This window comes from Gouania willdenowi, chromosome 11, assembly GCF_900634775.1.
Source record: "Gouania willdenowi chromosome 11, fGouWil2.1, whole genome shotgun sequence".
Taxonomy (NCBI): Eukaryota; Metazoa; Chordata; class Actinopteri; order Blenniiformes; family Gobiesocidae; genus Gouania; species Gouania willdenowi.
The window spans coordinates 25435204-25456699 of NC_041054.1; the positions used below are offsets into that span (position 1 = coordinate 25435204).

The 21496-nt window shown below is 39.7% G+C and overlaps 1 protein-coding gene and 1 non-coding gene across 4 annotated transcripts in view; both read left to right on the forward strand.

Moving 5' to 3' along the window:
- The window catches only part of phf14 (PHD finger protein 14), a 138491-nt gene that overhangs the window by 103828 nt on the left and 13167 nt on the right, over positions 1–21496 (forward strand). For all 3 annotated transcript variants that reach the window (XM_028460972.1, XM_028460974.1, XM_028460973.1), the window contains exon 17: positions 10788–10905. In XM_028460972.1, the coding sequence (XP_028316773.1) occupies positions 10788–10905 (118 nt within the window). The remainder of the gene's footprint in view (positions 1–10787; positions 10906–21496) is intronic.
- trnaq-cug (transfer RNA glutamine (anticodon CUG)) lies at positions 15108–15179 on the forward strand. The gene has a single exon. It is a non-coding gene; the product is annotated as a tRNA-Gln (tRNA).

Consider the following 21496-nt stretch of genomic DNA (forward strand, 5'->3'; position numbering starts at 1 on the left):
ATCAATCAATCAATCAATCTTTATTTGTATAGCGCCAAATCATAACCAATGGTATCTCAAGGCACTTTACAGTAGAGCAGTCTTAAGGACGGACTCTTCATTTTATGGATACACACATATGCATATATACGTATATACACATACATATGTATCCCACACCCAACATGAATTCATCATGGTGGCAAGGAAAACCTTCTGTTAAGCAGCAGGAACCTTGTGTGGATCCCATTCCTATGTTGAACAGCCATCCACGTTATCCTGTGTTGGGTGTGTGCAGAGGAAAGGGTGGAGACAGAGTTGTTGAGACTCTGTAACTCCACACTGAGGATCCCACGGACCTGCAAGACAAAAGCCAGAAGGAGTACAGGAGCAAACACACAAGGGAAGAAGCAGACATAGAGGGAGTGTTTGAAAGAGGAATGGGACCCTCTCCGGTCCCTCTCTAACCTAAATGACCTCTCTCATAACGCCCTCTCCAACCTCTCTCCAACCGAGCATGCCAGACCCCCCCCCCCGGCAGTCTATGCCTATTGCATCTTAATTATGAGCTATGAGCTGGTTCGTAACTAAAAGCTTTATCAAAGAGGAATGTTTTGAGCCTAACCTTAAAGGTAGAGAGGGTGTCTGCCCCCCGAACCGTGGTTGGTAGATGGTTCCAGAGAAGTGGGGCCTGATAACTGAAAGCTCTTCCTCCTATACTACTTTTAGAGATGAATGGAACAACGAGTAGTCCAGCATTTTGAGAGCGTAGTGTTCTGGGGGGATTGTATGGCACTACAAGCTCCTTGAGATAGACTGGTGCCTGTCCATTTAGGGCTTTATAAGTGAGAAGAAGAATCTTGAATTCTATTCTATATTTTATGGGAAGCCAATGCAGAGAGGCTAATACAGGAGTAATGTGATCTCTTCTCCTAGTTTTAGTCAGTACACGTGCTGCAGCATTTTGAACCAGCTGAAGTGTCTTAAGCGACTTGCTCGGGCAGCCTGCTAAAAGAGAATTACAATAATCCAGTCTAGAGGTAACAAAAGCATGGACTAGTTTTTCGGCGTTGCCCTGAGACAGGATAGATCTGAGTTTAGCAATGTTACGGAGATGAAAGAAGGCAGTTCTTGAAGTTTGTCTTATGTGAGAGTTGAAGGATAAGTCCTGATCAAATAGAACCCCAAGGTTTCTAACAGTTGTGCTTTGTGCCAGAGTAATGCCATCTAGGGCAGTTAGGCTAGCATAGGTTTCTCTAAGGTGTCGCGGGCCCAGTACAATGACCTCAGTCTTGTCTGAGTTGAGAAGAAGAAAATTTTGGTCCATCCAGGCCCTAATGTCCTTTAGACAGGCCTCAAGTTTAGATAGCTGATTTGTCTCACCTGGCTTCATTGATACATACAGTTGGGTATCATCAGCATAGCAGTGAAAGTTAACAGAGTATTTTCTCATAACATTACCAAGGGGGATCATATAGATACAGAAGAGGATTGGACCTAGCACAGAGCCCTGAGGAACCCCGTAGCTTACTTTAGTGTACACAGAAGACTTATTATTCACGTGTACAAACTGGTACCTATCAGATAGGTAGGACTTAAACCAGTTTAGGGCAGTCCCTGTGATTCCAAGTGATTTCTCTAATCTCTCTAGTAGAATATAGTGATCGATAGTGTCAAAAGCTGCACTAAGATCTAATAAAACCAGCACTGAGAGAGATCATTAGTTACTTTAACTAAAGCAGTCTCTGTGCTGTGTTGAGCTCTAAAGCCTGACTGGAAGTCCTCGAACAGGCTGTTTTTTTGAAGAAATTCACAGAGCTGAGCTGCCACAACTTTCTCAAGAATCTTTGAAATAAAAGGAAGATTAGATATAGGCCTGTAGTTTGCTAAAGTGCTGGAATCAAGAGTAGGTTTTTTGAGAAGGGGTTTGATTACAGCTACTTTAAAGGACTGTGGCACGTAGCCTATTGATAGGGATATATTTATTGTCTCCAACAAAGATGGGCAGACTAGGGGAATAACTTCTTTAAACAGCTTAGTTGGGATCGGATCTGAAAGGCAGGTCGATGGTTTGGAGGATGAAATAATAGAGTTAAGTTCCTGAAGTCCTATATGTGTGAAACAGTTTAGGTTAGGCCTATTTACATTTAATGGTACAGCAGGCCCAGGTGAAGGCAGGGAGTGGCTAATTTTATCTCTAATCTTGTGAATTTTATCGTTAAAAAATGTCATAAAGTCCTCACAGCTGAGGGCTAGAGGAATCATGGGCTCAATAGAGCTCTGACTTTGTGTTAGCCTGGCTACAGTGCTGAAAAGGTACCTCGGATTATTTTTATTTTCTTCAATTAGTGAGGAGTAGTATGTAGATCGACTATGTCGTAAGGCTGTCATGTATTTACTATGACTTTCTTGCCAAAGTATTCGTGACTCCTCTGTTTTATTGGAGCGCCACATTCTCTCTAATTTACGGGTTGTTTGTTTGAGTGTGTGAGTTTCAGAGCTAAACCACGGAGCTTTCCTCTGACGTTTAATAATTTTTTCCCTCAATGGGGCAATTGAGTCCAAGGTGGATTTTAGTAGACTAGCAGAGCTATCGACAAGCAGATCCAGTTGAGAGGGGTTATAATTAATATCATAGTTATTTATTGGATGGTGCACTGAGTTTAAGGCAGTAGGAATGGCCTCTTTAAATTTAGCCACAGCACTGTTGGATAGATTTCTACTTGTAACTATTTTATTGCACAGTGCGAGATCCTCTAGAATAATGTTAAAAGATATTAAAAAGTGATCTGATAGCAGAGGATTTTCAGGGTAGACTTTTAGTTCATTAATATCAAGGCCATATGTTAGAACAAGATCAAGAGTATGATTTAAACGATGAGTAGCTTCATTAATAGTTTGAAAAAAGCCAACTGAGTCTATTAGGGACATAAAGGCTGAGCTCAGGCTATCACTATCTTTGTCCACATGGATATTAAAATCTCCTACTATCAGTATTTTATCAGAACTGAGGACTAAGTTTGATATAAACTCAGAGAATTCTGATAGAAATTCAGAATAAGGGCCTGGAGGACGGTAAATTATCACAAATAAGACTGGCTGGCAGGTTTTTGATTTGGTATGAGATAAATTTAGAACCAGGCTTTCAAAGGAAGTGTAACTGGCCTTTGGTTTAGGATAGATTAGAAGAGAGGAATGATAAATAGCTGCTACACCACCTCCACGGCCTATGTCTCGTGGCATATGAGTATTTAAATGACTGGGAGGAGTGGCTTCATTTAAACTAACATATTCATCTTGATACAGCCATGTTTCAGTTAAACAGAATAAATCAAAGTTATTTTCTGAGATAAGGTCATTTACTAGTAGAGATTTGGATCTCAGTGATCTAATATTTAATAGAGCACATCTAATGGTTTTATGTTTTGGTGTTTCTAGATTTGAGATTTTAATTTTTTTCAGATTTTTATAATTGATAGCTCTTTTATTTGATTTTATGTTAAAATCATTGTGAAATATGGGTCGAGGGACTGACACCGTCTCTATAAAATAATATTCATCACCATCACAACAGTTGTCATGGCGATGAACACAGCTATCCTGATAGCAATGGGAGGGAAACTGTCCTAAGGCAAGCGCAGAGGGGCGTGGAGGACTCCCCCTCTGTAACATGGTCTCATTCATGAGATGTCATAAATGTGCCATGTTTTCTGATAGTAGAGATGCTCCCTCCAAAGTAGGATGGATTCCATCTCTTCCTATCAGGTTCGGTTTTCCCCAGAAGGATCTCCAATTATCAATGAAGCCCACCTCGTTTTCTGGACACCACCTCGATAGCCAGCGTTTAAATGATGACATGCGGCTATACATGTCATCACTGGTCAGATTTGGTAAAGGACCAGAGAAAATTACGGAGTCCGACATTGTTTTAGCATAAGCACAAACTGATTCAATGTTCACTTTGGTTGCTTCTACTATGAATTAATGTTAACAATTGAAGAAGAAAATGTATAAAAGTTCTCAGTAGCTATATCAGGTCTATAAGATAAAGGTAAGCCCCTGAAAGTGAAAGTCCTTCACGAAAAAATAACCTGGTATAAAAATAAGGTAACCTTAAAAGTATTAAAGGTCCTATATCATGCTATATTAAGACCTTCCAAAATCAACTGCGCCACATATGGGTAAAATACTAATTTATTAAGAAATATTACTTATTTTCTTTCAACTTGGAAGTTAAGACGCACGGTTTCTCGGAGCGCCGCCTCTCCCCGTGTGAGTGCCTCCCATTTCATGACGTAGCCCGAGAGCCCCGGCAGCTCACCCACAAAACTTTGTAAACAGTTTCAAAGAATGTAAAGTGACGATCACAGATTAACAGATGCTGGATGGTGTGTCACATGCTCCCAGAAGTAAATTCCAACCACCGAGGAGACTCTTCTTTAGGAAGTTTGAACAAATTCCAAGGACTCGTTGAACACGCATTTTTGGTAACCAGTAGGGGTGCAATTCGATTCACGATACTGGGTTCACGATACGATTCTCTCACAATTTATTTTACAAAATGAGACTGTAGACAAATGATGACTGAAAAATATTCCTTTATTTTTTTGAAAATACTGCACTATTTTCCTTTATTTTTCATTGTCAAAAGAATCCCTTGATAAACTATTCAAAACAATAAATAGATAAAATAAATCCTGAAATAAATAAATAATACAAATGAAGAAGCTTATTAATTTAAATTCTGGTATTACAGTAAACAATGCAAAATTGCATAATAGTTCCTTTTCTTTTTAAAAGTGCAACTGAAAATATATTTTGTGCCTCAATAATTGGACTTTAAAAAACAGATCTGATGTACATGATGTACACTTACATCATGTACATCAGATATTTTTTTCGACCAACAGAGGGCACTGGTAACCCAGTGGTCAGTTGGCATGCAGCTATTCTAACAGTGAAGCAGAGATGCTATGCACTAGCAGACACAGCTATTAGAAAAATGTGACGTTTACAGATATTCAGGTAATATTAGAGATATTCTTTCGGTGCTAAAGGGGTAAGGAATCATTTATGAACATGTTAAAGAGTAGTAGGCGATTCCGCCCGCTGGATAGATTACTGGAAATGCACCCAGCAGTTTTGATGTGCGCAATGCACAGCAGTACCAGTAACATGAAAGTGGGGTTGCCAGACTGGGGGCACTCTAGTGGCCAGGGGGCCCTAAGCAGCCTCTTAGTCTGCGTATAGGCTAAGAGGCTACGTCACTCACGTTACGTGTGAGTGACGTAGTTCAAATAAGAGAAGGATAAATAGATAGCGTCCTCTGCTGTTTAAAAAACTTTTGTGATTCAATTTTCAAAGAATCGATATGAACCGGGACACCTATGAATTGATTAATAACTGCCTTACGATTAATCTTTACATCCCTATTTGCCAGACATTATCTTTTGGTACAAAAACAAAAACTGTTTTTTTTTACCTGTGCTGACTGGATAAGAAAGGACAACGTCCATCCAAACAGATGTTCTTTGGCCGCTCGCATGCCTCTAGCACCAGAGAGAATGGGCGTGTATGTTCCCTGTGGAGGGGCGGCACCAGCGTGCTGCTGGTGCCGCCCCTCCACAGGGAACGCACTTCCTGGAGGGGAAGGTTCAGAATTCTAGTGACGTCACTAGAATTTGAACCGCTCGTTTTTCACAAGAGGGCAGAGAAGCAGCTCAGAGAGCAGGATTATTGTGGATTTCTCAGAGACGCAGGAGGGAATCCCAATAATACTTCGGGGGTGTTTTTGATATTAAGGAATAACATTGTATCAAGGTTAAACGCTCAAAAAGTTGTTTTGCATGATATAGGACCTTTAATGATATTCCCTTCTATGTGCAAATCAACAAATTGTTAAAGTTCACTTGCAACATTCACAAACATCACCTTTTAAAAGGTTCTTGGTAAAATGTTTGCACATCTTTTGCATTTGTTGGTTTTGAAATAACATTTACTTAGAAACTTGAATGTAGCCAAGGTACATCCACAATTCACTGATACACAAATAAATTAATGCCGAGTGCAACTGAATTACACATGACGAAAGAAACTCAAGAGTGTTGCTCAAAGAGGGCACAGTTCTATTTTCATCATGCACAGGGCTTACCGTCCTTCAACCTGCCCCCACAACACTCACACACCCACTCCACAATTAGAGCCAATTATGTGCTAATCAATGAAGGAGATTCACATTCTTCAATCAAAGTCTGATAACAGTGGTAACAAGCAGGAAGGTCAAGTTGATCACACTTTATTTATCTCTATTACAGAGGGTGGAAGGGCTTAAGAAATAACACTGCATTCAGAACAGTGTGTGTTACTTTTTAGGGTTGGAATGAAGAAGCACTATTGCTTCATAAAAAAACTAATATATTTTATCCTATTCGTGTTTTTGCAATAATAACAACATGGGCCTCATTTATAAAACAATGCATACGACCTATACTAAAGGTGTTGGAGCACCAACTGCTGGGGAAGTGGCCTGCACATCTCTCAGGCCCCGTTTTGTGTGCACAGCTCAAATAAAAAAATAATCTTATGTTGCATTCCAGACAACGTGGAAATTGAAAATTCCTAGTTGAAAATTCCAATCTCTGTATTGAATGCATTCCAGCACGTGGATATTTCTCTAACAGGGATAACGGAGAAAGTATTTACAATGAAGGCAATAACTTTTCTGTGATTAAAACCATGAATAATTTTTTTTTTGTTGACCCAACAAAGCAAGGCAACATTATGTAGCATATTTCAACAACAAGGCATTCAAAGTGATTCATGTAAGGCATTAAAACATGATTCAGAAAACAAATAAGCTCTCAAATCACTTAGCCAGATATTGTCACTTGTGTGGATATGTGATCCTGATCATGGTATGATGATCATTCACACTTTAAAGGCTTGGAAGAAATGTTGCTCTCCATTAGGAACATACAGTTGGTCAAAGTGTATTGCCAATCCCAATTTTTCGAAAAAATGCAATAAAATGCTCACTTCTGATCTGATCCAAAAGAAACTGGATGGGTTAAAGGTGCAGTTTGCAACTCTCAGATCCCTCTCTCCCCCTCCCTCCCCGGTGCTCTCTTGCCCTGCCTCCAAACTTTCCAAAGTCCCTCCCTCAGAGGATCTAACAAGCTAACATTAGCCCGACAGCAGCATCACAGTAATATAACATGCTCTGTTAAAAGCATATTACTGCAGCGCTTCTCTCTCTTTATGTGCATACACCTCAGCAGCAACAACACAGTGTCACTTACAGCAGCCCAAACAGGGGCTGCTGCGCGCACATGAACAACACTTGCACCACAGAGTTCTAGTGTAACAATTACAAATCAAATATAATGTAAATCAAGCAGCAGTAATTACCTTTCAAGCAGAAAAGTTGCCAATTCCATCTTCTACTCCTCCACACCATACACTGTAATAAAGACGGCGCTCCTGCCCGGGAATGGGGTGGGGATTGTGAGCAACAGCTGTCAGACAGCCCATCAAACACAATCCTGGCTCTGACTGGTTCTTTTTGCATTCTGGCAATCTGCCAAAGGCTGCAGGAGTAGTTGGAAGGACTCAATATGCCTGTTTTTTTCAGACAAAATACTAGTTTCATGTAAGGCTGTCCTTACATAGTCATAGCTTTAGTAAATATGACAAAAAGTCACTTTTACAAGAGTTGCAGACTGTACCTTTAATAGAAGAACCAACCCAAATGATCAAAATGATCCAGAAACAATATATTAATCTGGATCCCCTCAATTATGTAATATAATCTTCCATGGTGTATGGACTATGTTTGGTTTACATTTTGTCACATCTGTTAAGAACTTTTAACGTATTCTTGCCCACAAACAAAATAAACATTGTTTTGGCTCCTCCCTTCCATGGCCAAAATAAATCATTTTAGTATGTTTTATTTTGGCAAAGGTTTTTATGTCGGTTGCCCTTCCTGACACAACCCTATTTTTATCCAGGCTTGGGACCAGTAGCTATCGACCCTCTGGTTTCAAGTCTGCTTCTTTAATTATTATGCCCTTGCTGCCCGAAATTGTAAAAAGGCATTTGAAATGTGTTTTAACATAATGAAAAGAGATTACTTAAAATCACTAGGAAATAAATACAGTTTGCGTTACTATGTTCTACAATATCTGTAAGTAATCTGTAAATATGAAAAACATTGTTTAGTACTTCCTAATGTTTTTTGGCATTTAAAATCTTTTTTATCAAAGTTATACCACTGACATACAGTTCTGCATGGGTGCCACCATTGTTGTGTGATGTCAGGCAACTGATTTTCAAAGATGTCGCTTTATATGTACTGTATATAAAAATATTTTACAACTTCACTGAGTGGGAGCTTCGACGTCAGGTGACCTTTCAATGCACTTTTTCAAGTAAGAGGATGGAAAATGTCTGTAATGCAGCAATAAAGCCTTACAATTTTTGATTTTGTAATTGAAAGTAATTTGAAGTGACAAAAACCCTTTTTTTCTGTATGTATAAGACTAATGCATTAATTGTGTAAAATGTTTATTTACCATGGTGTCTTTCAGTTGAAGATTGGGATTATTTTGCTGAGAAAGAGCAAATGAAAGATTTTGATGACAGCCTGCTCTTTACTTTCTGTAGCTTTAGTTTTACACTGTATAAAAAAATAACCATTTAGTGAAGCTCTAGTCTTAAGTGGCCGCTCACCAACCCTTCTGTTATCTAAAGTGACGACAGCACTTAGCAAAGCTTTCACTCACAAATGTGCATTCAATTTGTTCATAAAATAACTTGTGAAAAGCTGACTATTCTGTTAATCTAAGTGGTACAACATTTTCTTATTCTACTCGAGCTGTAACCTGGGATGTAGTACTGTTTCAAGGATTGGTACTTTGTCCTCATATGCTTTATTGCATCTAAACTCGTTCCCAAGGACATTACACTGTCACAAAAAGAAGGAAAGTTTTTATTTTTATGCATGCCAACACAAATTCCACATTTTTTGTGTGCTCATGGACACGACTTTCAAACTCAAGTTATTTTATTAATAATAATAATGCATTAGATTTATATAGCACCTTTCAAAGACACTCAAAACACTTTACATTGCATTATTATATCACTCTAACACAGTGGTGGCAAGCTACTATTGTAGCCACAGCTGCCCTGGGGCAGACTGACCGAAGCTACGCTGTCATACTATGCCATCCATCCCTCTGACCACCACCAACACTCAGGCATGCACAACATTCAGACTAGACAATGTGAATGTCTTGCCACTATTGCAACAACACATCATCGGTAGGGTAAAACTAACCTGGCACTGTGGCACCTGGAATTCTCATTAGTCTTCCATCCAACCACTAACCAGGCTTAACTTCCGAGATCTGACGAGATTGGGCAATGACAGGCAGGTATGGCCATGTTTTGTGCAATTACAACATTTTAGTCAGAGTTAGGATAATCTTAAAGCTGATATCCGGAGTTTCTGAGAGGACATCTCGATGTCAGCTCCACTTCCTCCCCTTGCCTCTGCAATCTACCAGAAGCCACGCCCTTTCTGCATGCGCATCGTGGAACATAACAAGGTCTCATCGGGTCGCATTGATATAGGTCTATGGGTCAGGTCAGAGCCAAAATCATATTTACCTGTTTGCTGTTGTGACGCGCGGTCTTGTTTCCGTGCACAGTTCCACATTCACTTTGATTGACAGTCTCAAAAACAGGAAGTCAAAGCCTATTGGCTGGGTGCACTCGACGATCATTTCTATTGGTATAGTGGTCTTATCATATGTGTATATAATTTGTATCATTGTATCGTTATTATTATTATTATTATTAATCATACTTTGTTTTACTACTGTAATGTGTGTGTATCTAATCCTCATTTTTAACAGTCTTTTACTTAATTATACACTTATTAATGTTTATTCTTTCTTCCGTCTTTGTTAAACGTTTTAATTTTTTATTTGTGATTTTTCTTTTGTGGCTGCAACTAAAGCAATTTCCCCCTGGGATTAATAAAGGAATTCTGATTCTGATTATTGGATGAAGGTGGGACTTATATACATTAATGTATATGAATGACCACTGGCAATAGACCATAGTAAAAGACTAGTTAGGTATTTTTTCACATTTCAAAAGAATTATTTATAAACATAGATTTCTCAGAAACTCCAGATATCAGCTTTAAGGTGATGAATCCATTTGCATGCATTTGTAAGCAATATGTTCCATGCAGCTTGATACAAATTAGTGCCGTGCAGCAAGAAAAGGAAACCGTTCCCAGCCGCAAAAAAACAAAAAAAAAAAACAAGAGGAAATCGTGTTGCCACGCACGAGAAATTATAGCAAGCCTGTTTCGTGAGATGAGAATATAAGAGTATAACCTTTTCTGTGTTACTATTTGTAATCTTTTTGTCTGTTAATAATATTCAAATAAACCAGCCACCTTTGTGTTCTGAGTTCTGTAAGTGTCCTCAGGGGGATCTGACCTGAGGAGTACATCCAGTTGTCAAAAGCCCAGCAGCCATTTATCTGACACTAACAAGGCCTCTATTTATGTGGACACCGATACGAACCATTGGACAGTCAATCGCTTTGTAAGGTCAGGAAGTGAACTGATTAGAGGCACTCTGGAATACATTAACAAAGTCTCATCACTGACAGCCAGCTGCCTCATCCCCATCCATCATTGCTGCAGACATGGCCGTAAAGGAGCAAGAAGCCGTCAGCGACTTTATTTATGACAACACTAACATGTGTCCTTCCTGTCTGTGTTGCAGGTGTGATGAGTGCCTACTCTGCTATCACTTTGGGTGTCTGGACCCCCCTCTGAAAAAATCTCCCAAGCAGACAGGATATGGCTGGATTTGCCAGGAATGTGACACGTCCTCATCCAAGGTTAGTGTGTACACAGTCTGCATTTGTAAGTGTGCACTCTCTCATCCAAACAGTGTTTAACTTAGGGCTCACAGTGTGTGAACATGAAGCTGGACCATTTCTAGAGTAAAGGTGTTTCAGTCATTATTTATAGAGCAGGTTTTTGATTAGTTTGTACCAACCTATACTGACAACTGTTCACATGATAAATGAAAAATCCTGCTTTTTTGTCATGGAGCCTCATTTCTCATTGACTAACTCTAGAGAACCTTGTATACCAAATAGGAATATTAAAAGTTTATCTTTAGTGCATCAATAAGTCTAGGAGCTCCAGGACGCAACATAAAAACATAATCTAAATAAAAGTCGGTCTCCAAAAACCACCGACAATGGGTTCCAATAAATAACACAAATGTATTCTTTAACAAAAAGAGGCCTACCCAGCAGGTACAAAACTATACAATAAACAAGAATATACTAAGAAACCGAAAACTGCACAAAACTCAGACTATATAAGAAGGAAACAAAGTGCACTATATATACAGGTGACAAGCTTAACAAAAATATTAATCATTACCTCACAAACAGAGATCACAAAAGTACAGACAGATTCTGAGACAGAGTTTTTCTATACGGACAAAACTGATGCTGCTGCTGTCAAGGTTGGTGAACCTCGGACTGAGAGCAGCGCTGGCTTTTGAATGTGGTGATGTCATCCTCAGCCAATCCGGGCTGCCCACCACTCCTCCTGCTTGCAGCCAATCCTGAGAAGCGTCATTGGTGAGGACGTCCCACTCTGTCACAAAACACAAACCAAGCAGTGACAAGAGCACAAACTGAACACTAAATAATACGGCGAGGGCCGTAACAAGTTATGTAATACATTATGTTTTTTTATCTTAATGACAAGAACACACCAAACCTAAAGTAAAGCTATCTCCACATCAAATTCAGTAAAACAACAGAAGGCCTGCTTGACTTTATTTAAACTGTAAAGATTTTGTCAAGTACAACAAAAAACACTTTATCACCGCTTTAAGTCAGACAACCTTTAGTTTTCTCTACTTTAAAACAGATGTGACACAGTCGTACCTCACTGCTATTTTATCTCACCGAAAGTGTAACTAAACCCCAAAACCACATTTTTCTGCATGGTGAAAACAAATGTATTTGGATATGAAGTAGTGTTGTTGGTCGATTCTTGTCCAACTCTTGATATTTTAGTAAAAGTATTTCAATTTGACGTATTTTGTTGTAATAAGTGGCTATTACAATAGGATCTGAGATGAAGGCCGATGATGTTTTAGAGGCAGCTGTCGTCACAAACCACCACTGTTTGTCCTTTTATAAAAACCAACACCTGTTGACTCTACAATGTGTATCGGGTAGGTCGGATTGAGACTAACTTTTACTAAAATATCAAGAGGCAATCAGCTGCACTGTTTACTTACGAGTTGCGACAGAAATTGAGCTTTGCTGCACGAGTGAGCAGGAGAGAGAGTGAATTTACTGGGGGACGAGTCTGGTATGACATTAAAGCAATTTAGAGGAGGAAAAGCCACGTGTTGGGCAGTTACTGGCATTACTAGGTTAGCAAAATGACACTGTGCCTGTCAGTCAACTGGGTTGTTCTTCTTCCTGGCTGCTCTACAAGCACTTTTAAAGAAAATAACTGACTAAACCACAACTATTATATATGATCTTTTGATTGAGCTTTTAGTCAATGTTCACTACAGCTCCGAATGAAAAGAGGCATCCTGTATACATCATTTCTAATATTACAGGTTCTACATTTTGAGATGCAGTTAGGATTGTGATATTTTTCTAAAAGCATGCCATACAGACTCTAAAGGCATGAGGTGCTGAGAGTGTCTCAGTAATAGTATGTGTCAGGAGATAATTGACTGCAATAAGAGCTTCTAAGAAGCACTCTGAGAAGGAACCATTTTTTATGAAAGTTTTATTATCTACTTTTTAATGCCAAGCCATGCTCAGTTTTTGCCTGTGGGGAAGAATATTTCTTAAATGCCAGCATTAAGTGCAGAATTGCCTGATCTCTTTTTTTCTTAATTTGATTTATTTTATTTTTTATTTTTTTTATTCAAAAAAAGAAGGGAGAAAAATCCTGATATTTGCATTTGAGATTCAGCTGCTGGGAGTGATGTGGGGGCGGTTAACCCCTACGCCTGCCGGGCTGCTACAAAGGATAGTACAGGAAGTGATTTGTCAGATCTCATATATCAGACAGAATGCCATACGGTATCTGAGGAGAGCAGCTCAGAGGATCTATGTGAATGTGTCAGATTAGTTTTGCCTGAGTGACAACAGAGGAGAGAAAACATAAATACAGACTTACTTTAGTCATTTTATAGTGTGTTTCAAACAATTAAAAAAAAGTATCTAGCTAGATACTGTACTCTACTGGTTTACAGCTTTAAGAGGAGTTGGTAGTGCCCTCAACTACGGTTGCCCACAGTTAGCCCAACACTGGGTTTGGTAAGAACCAGCAGCATCACTGTTTACTAAAGGTGTAATATGTATAATACTGTATACCGGTACCTTTCCATCCTTGCTACATCTGTCCCAAGCAAACAAGTCTTTTCAACTTCAGGAGTGATGTTTTTCATAATAGTCGAGAAGTTTTGTGATTTTGTTTGTGAAAGCTTTTGATGTGAGTTTGTATACATTGGTGAGAGTTTACCTCTGAAGACACTGAACTGTTTTAGAAACAGAGCATATAAAAACCAGGAAGAATAATGATACTTTATCATCACTGTTCAAAAAGAGGAAAATCGTCTTTTTCTAACTTTTTAGGCAGTTTTTTTTAATGAAATAGACATAAAATGTGTTTTGAAAGCTTTGTTCAGGCCTTAGGTATGGATTTAAAGTGTATAAAGAAAAGACAATAACCTTTGAGGAACAGTTTTTTGTATGGAAGGTCCTTATTGGCACCAACAGAACTATTTTGATGGTTTGTTATCTTTGATTGATCTGTATGGTTAGGCAGGTGCAGGGCAGTTATATTTATGGTTGTTTGCAGTGTTGCAGAGAAAGTTGAGCTCCGGTTAGGTTGCACACGTATATCTGTTGTGCAAAGCAGGCAATAAATGGCTTTATAGGACACCCTTGAGTTCATTATAGACACAGTGTTTCTCTCAGCCTGTGTGGCTTAGATAAACCTCCCTCCGACCAAGGCTGCATCCCTCTTGATGTCGCTTCAGGCCCAAGCTAAATTGATTTCAGTAATAAAGTGACAGTCTTGCCGTAATATATGACTGGCCTTTAATTCAGGCCTGTACCGGCCAAGGGGTGCCTGTTTGAAGCTTTATTTACACTCTCCCAGCACTGCTTGGCATTCTGGGCTCCATGATGAATCAGAGCAGAAGATTTGGATAAATGGTTTGAAATGCCAACGGCTCTTTGCGTGGCTCAGACAGTGTTTCAAGTACTTAACTATGAACTTGTGTGGGATGCACATCTACAGCTGCACTCACAATCATCAAAAGGATTGCAACTGTACAATTACTGTCCTTCCAACTCACATTTTCTCCACTTCCTCTGTGGCCACAGGCTCCACTCCCACTCAGCAAACCGTTTGTGTTTGAACTTCTGTCACAACCCCAAAACCTATGATTATTCAGCTCAGTTAAAGCTAACATATTGGGTTATTTGAATAAATGAAATGTCTAAGATTTTGTTTCTTTTCTCTTTTTTTTGTCCTTAACATTGATGACAGATTACCTAAGGTGGTGGTGTAAATACTTTTCAAATAGTTTGTGCAGTGTGGGCTCTGTTTACCATATATTGCGTAAAGAAAGAATTGAATCATCCAAAGTTAAGTTTGTTTCAGTACCTACAGTTAAGGCAGCAGCACACAGAGCAGAGCAGACCAGGAAAGATCTTTCTAATACGATCTGTTTGCGATGGCAGCGAATATGATTTATTGGTCCCAGATCTAGTACGGAGCAATCCTGGCCATATCAAAAATTGTGATATTTCAGGAATGATCCTGGATGGTCCTGGACTGATCCTGCCAGTTGGTGTATGACCACTCTGGACAGATTCATGTTGTAGAAAAGCCCAATTAGCCAATAGGAGCAAAGCAGAATCAGAAATACTTTATTGATCCCAAGGGAAAATTACGTTTCTACCAGAAATATTTTGAATAAAAAGAAGAAACACTAAAACATGGGAAGAAAGAAATTAAAATTAAAATGTACAGGGGTTCCATGGTGTAATGGTTAGCACTCTGGACTCTGAATCCAGTGATCTGAGTTCAAGTCTCAATGGAACCTCATGGTATCAGAAAGCAGTAAGGCACAAAAAACTAAAATCAGCCAAAAATTAAAATGTACATAGTTAAATAAAAGACTGTTAATTAAATAGGGATTAAATACAGGTGTACACCTCCAGTAAAATGTAATACAAATGCTGATAAATACAAGTCACATGACTGGTGTTGTGGTAAATTGAAACTTCATAAATAAATTGAAGAACTACAACATGACCTTGAACATATCAGATTAAAGAAACCAGAGTTAGTGTAATGTATCTACTGGTGCCCCTTGTATCTTGTGATCTACTTTGGCGTGTTTTAACAGCAGCTGTTTGCTACTGCAAACCCAGGAGCCGCTCTGGGCCCTTAGATGCAGCAGGGCCAGGAGCATTAGAATTTTGTAATTGCAGAGTCTAATCTTTTGAACCATTGCGTTGGTGGATTCAGTAAGATCATAGAGAACTGATTATTTTAGGTACAATTTTTGATATTTTGATGATATTTTATCTGTGCCGTCCACTTCTTGTCCTGGGAGGGCTGTGAGTGCCGCGTTGTGGAGGACGGCAGGAGTGCGCACCCCATAACTTAACACAACAGCTTCATCAGCTCGTTCAATGGAAACACTGATGAAGCTCAGACTTCTGTCCACTCTGGTCACACTGTTGTCCAACTATTTTCATTCTATGTACATGTGAAAAAAGCTGTCATCTTTGCAGAGGTTGGTGAAATTCACATTAGAGGACGAATACCTGAAATGATTCAGACACATATTTGGAAATTATGCTCGGATTCTGGTCACATCAGCTCCATAAGGCATTGAACATTTTACATTTTAAACTGCTTATTATGCAGGAAGCCAATGGGTCTTTTTCACGGAATGTAAACAACATCTCTGTCTCCTCTGTATTAAAGGATGACGCTCTGCAGGATCAGACAGTCAAAGTCCACCTCACATTATTTGTCTCAAACCTGCAGCACTGCACACATGCAGGGTTTAGAGTTCACAGGTTATTGATGACAGATGATAATGACTGATGTGCTCATCATTTCTGAATGTAGGAATTTCCTACAGTTCCTTAATAATATCAGGCTTTCCACACATAGGTAAATGTGTCGTTAGTATGAGGAACATTTTTTAACTGTGGTTGGACAGAAAAAAATGGCTAATCCACACACTGTAATAATATCATCAAATAAACCTGTTACATATACAAATAATGCTTTTCAAATTCAAGTTCAATTATTTCCAGACAGCCGAAAAAAATGGCATTATGGTCCAGTCCGCCTCCTTCTAAATGAACCACATCAGACCGCCTTTAATCACAGATTTGCACACGTTGGGTCTATTTACACTCGGTTGGTGTCTCAGGACTCTAGACGATCAATACATGTAACTGCGTGCCTTATTTTGGGGTTTACATGGAAAGATTCAAATCTCACTGCTTGAATGTCCCTTGGGGTGAGGAGATATCATGGGGAATACCAGAAACAAATAAGAACAATAAGGTATCAAGTCAATCACTGCCCTTCTTTGGCGAAGAAACACAAGAAATCACGTTAAGATTGAAGGAAAAACACTTTGCATCCGTCTACGATACTCCATATACCAAGATGCAGTGTGCAAAACTTTTCTCCTAAATTGTCAATGAGTGTTTAAAGTGGAGATCAAAACAAACGTTCAAGTGGCAATTTCAACTTTTGACACATTTCTACAGTTTTAAGTCAAGGATCGAATCATTTTTCAGATCAGCAAAAAAAAAGACAAAAACAAGACAAATAACTTTCCTCTCCATTTATTTTGTAGAACACTTAGTGCAACATTTTTCTGCTCATAAATTACAAACAACATTTAACTTGAGATGTCAATCCGATGCTTAAATAAAATGTTGAATCATATAAAAACAAATTAAAGTGCAATATAAGGCATGATACCTTTTTTCCTTTAAACAAGGGCAGTGAATGAAAAAACAACTTAAAGTGCAGTTTAAGACATGATGACACCTTTTAAGCATGGAGAGTGAAAAACTAGCCTATGCCCACATCATCAAAAAAGAATGAAAGAAGGAAAACAAAGCAGATCTGATCTTGTAATTTCAAATTCTTCTTCAGAAAGACACACAGTCTGGGGAGAGCGTAGACCTCTTTGCAGTCACTATGTCCCCTGCTGTGGAGGACACCCTCTCGCTAGGCACTGATGTACCAGGCACAGCTAGATAGTGTCTCGCCATCATGGCAATGTGAGGATATTTACACTCATTGCTTTTCCACCATGTCAGTAGATCACCATCTAGAGGAATGGCGCTTGCTGCCTGGTAGGATGTCACCTCATCTTTGATGGTGTCAGTAACAGCGTAACTGACGTCCTTGCTTGCAAAGGTCTCTCTAAAAAGTTCCACCATGGCCGCCTTTTTTTGTGGAGGAGATGTGTCTAAACCTGCTCCAGTTGGCGCTGCAACTCTACCCTGCAGAAAAAATATTTGATTATTATTAAATAAACCAATTATTTATTTTCTTATTTAATAGATTTGAAAAATATGACAATGACATTTAATAAAAGCTATTATTATTCCAAATAAAAGGACATAATATCATACATTTTTGAATAATACATAATTTTTTCTTTACCTCTTCACTGTCTTCAATGCCCAGAATGCTCACAATCTCACTAGTGAGATCATTGTATGTCCTTTGGCATTTGGCAGGATCTAGGTGGGAAAGGGACTTGAACCTTGGATCTAGTGCAACAGATCTGTGAAAGTAGTCCTGCAGAGCTGGGGGCAAAGTGTATCTGGGCTTCAGGTCCTCTCTAACGGCCCTCTTAACATCTCTTGTGATGGCACTGTCTTCCTCACTTGGGGCCATGGATTGGAGAATTCTTGTTTTTCAGTGGCAGGATCATGGACACAGATGGTCCAGTTTCAGTGCTCAACAGAGTTGTAACCATTTTGAGGGGTTTGAGCACCTGGAGGACCTCCTCAGCCACTTTCTCATCATCATCAGACAAGGTTACGATGTCTCTGACATTTTTCTTCAGGGTCTTGTCTGTCAGTGCAGAGTATATAGCTGCCTGCTGCTCAAGACAACACTCCAACATAATTATAAGTGGAGTTCCACCTTGTTGTGACATCATGTATAAGCTTATGAGTAGGCAGCTGTAGCATTTCTTGCTTGGTCTTTAGCACATGTGCAGCTGTTGTGCTTCTGTGAAAGTAGGAAACCACCTTCCTGATCCTCTCAAGGAGGCAGTCCATCTTATTCAACATGATTCCCTTTTGGGAAGCTAAGTTTATTGCATGTGCAAAGAACCCTATTTGTGGGCCAGTCCTGCCTCATTCACTGCATTTATCTGATTTTTAGCATTATCTGTCGTGACTGGGATATTTGTATTGGGTCACTCTATTTTCCAGTCTGCCACTCCTTCTGTCAGTACCTGGCCAGATTTGAGTTTGTGTGGCTCTCATAAAGGGGGCGTGTCTGCAGCACAGGGCTTCTCGTCTCCCACTCCGCTGTGATGTAGTGAGCAGTCACAGTTACGTAGCTTTCCGTTGCTCTGGAGGTCCATCCGTCTGTGGTGGGTGCAACAGAAGATGCCTGGGACAGTTCAGCAAACACTTTTGTCTTTTCCTGCTCATACAGACTTGGTACGATCTTCTCACTGAAGTGGGTGCGTGACAGAATTTCATAACGTGGCTCAAGCACATTCAGCATATGTTTAAAGCCCTTGTTTTGCGCAATGGAGTATGGCCTCATGCCTGCAGCTATAAACACTCCGATAGCGATGGTTTTTCCTTTAGCTCCTGCTGCTAAAGGCTGTTTAAATGTTGCGGTGATTAGTGGTTGTTGCGCAGCATTCATTTTGGATCCTGTCGCTGACACGCCAGGATGATGTTGCTTCAAATGGGTAGCCATGCTAGATGTATTTCCACTCTCATATGGCTTTCTCATGCCACAATGCCTGCATACTGTTATTGTTTTGTCCACCGCCCTTCTTCCATCATCAATGTATTTTATAGGCGACTTAAATGATGCAGGTGGTTTTTCAAGCTCCTCTCCTCCTCCACTAGTCATGACTACCGTTGTGCTTTTCGCATTTGGATTGAACAGGTGTCGCCCTCCACGTGAAAACAACTCTTTATTGTGTCAACCAATCCACGGACCACGTGCGTTCCGAACCGTGGAGAGAGATCTGTGCGAATCACTAGGCTCTGCCGGTGGCTCACACTGGACGCTAGGCAGGGGTACACCCTGGACAGGGCACCAGTCCATCACAGGGCAACACACAGACAGACAAACGACCACTCACACTCCCATTCACTCCTACTGGCAATTTAGAGACTCCAATCAACTTAACAGTCATGTTTTTGGATTGTGGGAGGAAGCTGGAGTACCTGGAGGAAACCCACGCAGCATGGGGAGAACATGCAAACTCCACACAGGAAGGACCCAAGTGTCCACCCCAGGGCTTGGACCCAGGACCTTCTTGCTGCGAGGCGGACGTGCCAACCACTTAACCACCGTGCACCCTATTTATTAACAATAAATTATATTTCTACTATTATTAGTTTAACTCAGAGTGAGATGCTGCAGAGTTAACGCTCCACTTATTTACCCCATCACTGTGGTTTAAAGTGGTGCTTATGTGTATCCTAATTATCTTATCCGCTTGTGTACATTTCTCTGCTGCACACACACACACGCACACACACACACACACACATACACACACACATTATAATCCTGCTGCATGCTTTTGAAGTACATTTATGACAGTTTACCTCAGAGCAGGTGTTTATGTCAACTTTTTCAATTCAGTGCAAGATTACTTTTACATGCTGTGCAATCAATCAGCGGCGCCACGCTTGACCTGTGAAAGACTGTAATCAAGTTAGCCTAATTAACTTAATGAAGTGCCACACTCCACTGGCTTTCTTATGTCAAGTAAATTAAAAGAATAATGGGCATCATTACTCATCAGCGGATCTGGTATTTAGAGAGAGGTACATAAAAGACAGCTTCTCATTCCAGAAAAACCTGACCTTAAGCCTGTGTTTGTTTTCTCATTGAAATGTTTCTCATTAGCAGTCTGTTGTTTTCATCAGTATCATTTGTACTGTACATTTAGGCATGAAGATAAAATTTGATTTTAATTTGTTGTGCTACATATTTTCTTTTTCATGTTTAAATGTAATCTGAGTGCCTTAAGGAGAGCGTGATCAATAATCCAGCAGTAGAGGCTTGTTGTCTTGAGTACAAAGTGCTTCAAGTATGATAACCTCATCGAAGATGGTTGTCTTTTAGACGCAGCCAAAGTTTAACCACAGTTTAATGTGATTTAAAGGTGAGCAGGGGCAGCTCGACTTGCACATGCCAGAGTGCATGAGAGCATGGTCAAGGGTGGCCAGGCGAGACAAAGTAGATGTAGTGAAAATCAATGGCTAGGAGTCATCTCAATCACTTTAACTAGGTCCTGCACTGGCTCCTCTCAGGGGCCAATTTGTGAGTAAATGTGCGGGGGAGTCCCCGGTGGCCAGAGCAGCCCATTTCTCTGGAGAAGGCGTCTTTCTAATAACTCTCTGAGAGCGAACATGAGGCCACTTATTGGGCCCTTCAGTATTTTATGGCCATCAGCTGCACAGTGGACTGGTAGAAACTGCACCGACAGCCTTCGTTAGGATAATAATGACATAAACATGCTGCAGTCTAATAGCCGTGTGCTTAGAGGAATAACACTTTAGTGCCATTAATATACACAAATGAACTCTAGCTGCCATTTGTTCATCAAGACAAACCTCAGGTGAGCATTTCACAGAACCATTGCGCTACAGTGATTTTTTTATTCTTTGCAAATGAATACATATTTCCAAAAAATAATTTTTTTGCAATACTAACTCACTGCACCCCACAGAGCTTCACTTTTTGAAACAGCACAGGCAATTTTACTTCACATATTGTAGTTAAGGGGCTGTACTGCGGTGTGTAAAGGTAAGCATTTCTGCCTCCGATAATATGGATTTCCTTTTTGTTGGATGAATAAAGTCTTATCTCACCTCACAGTAAGACATAGCCCAATTGGGATCATTTGGGTTAAAACAGGTGTGTACATCATTGGAGTCTCTTAGTTGTTTCAGGACCCCAACAATGTCATTCTCTGATCTGAGGGCCCTATTCATTACAGCATTTAGAATAACTAACATGAACACAAGAAAGAAAAAAAGGGTTTTGTATTCAATTTAAGGTAGTGTGTTGTGTTTTATTTTGTCGGATTTTTTTTTTTTTTTTTTTCAGCATTTTCATCTTTTCAACTAAAGTGTAGGAAACAGAGATGAGTTATTATTA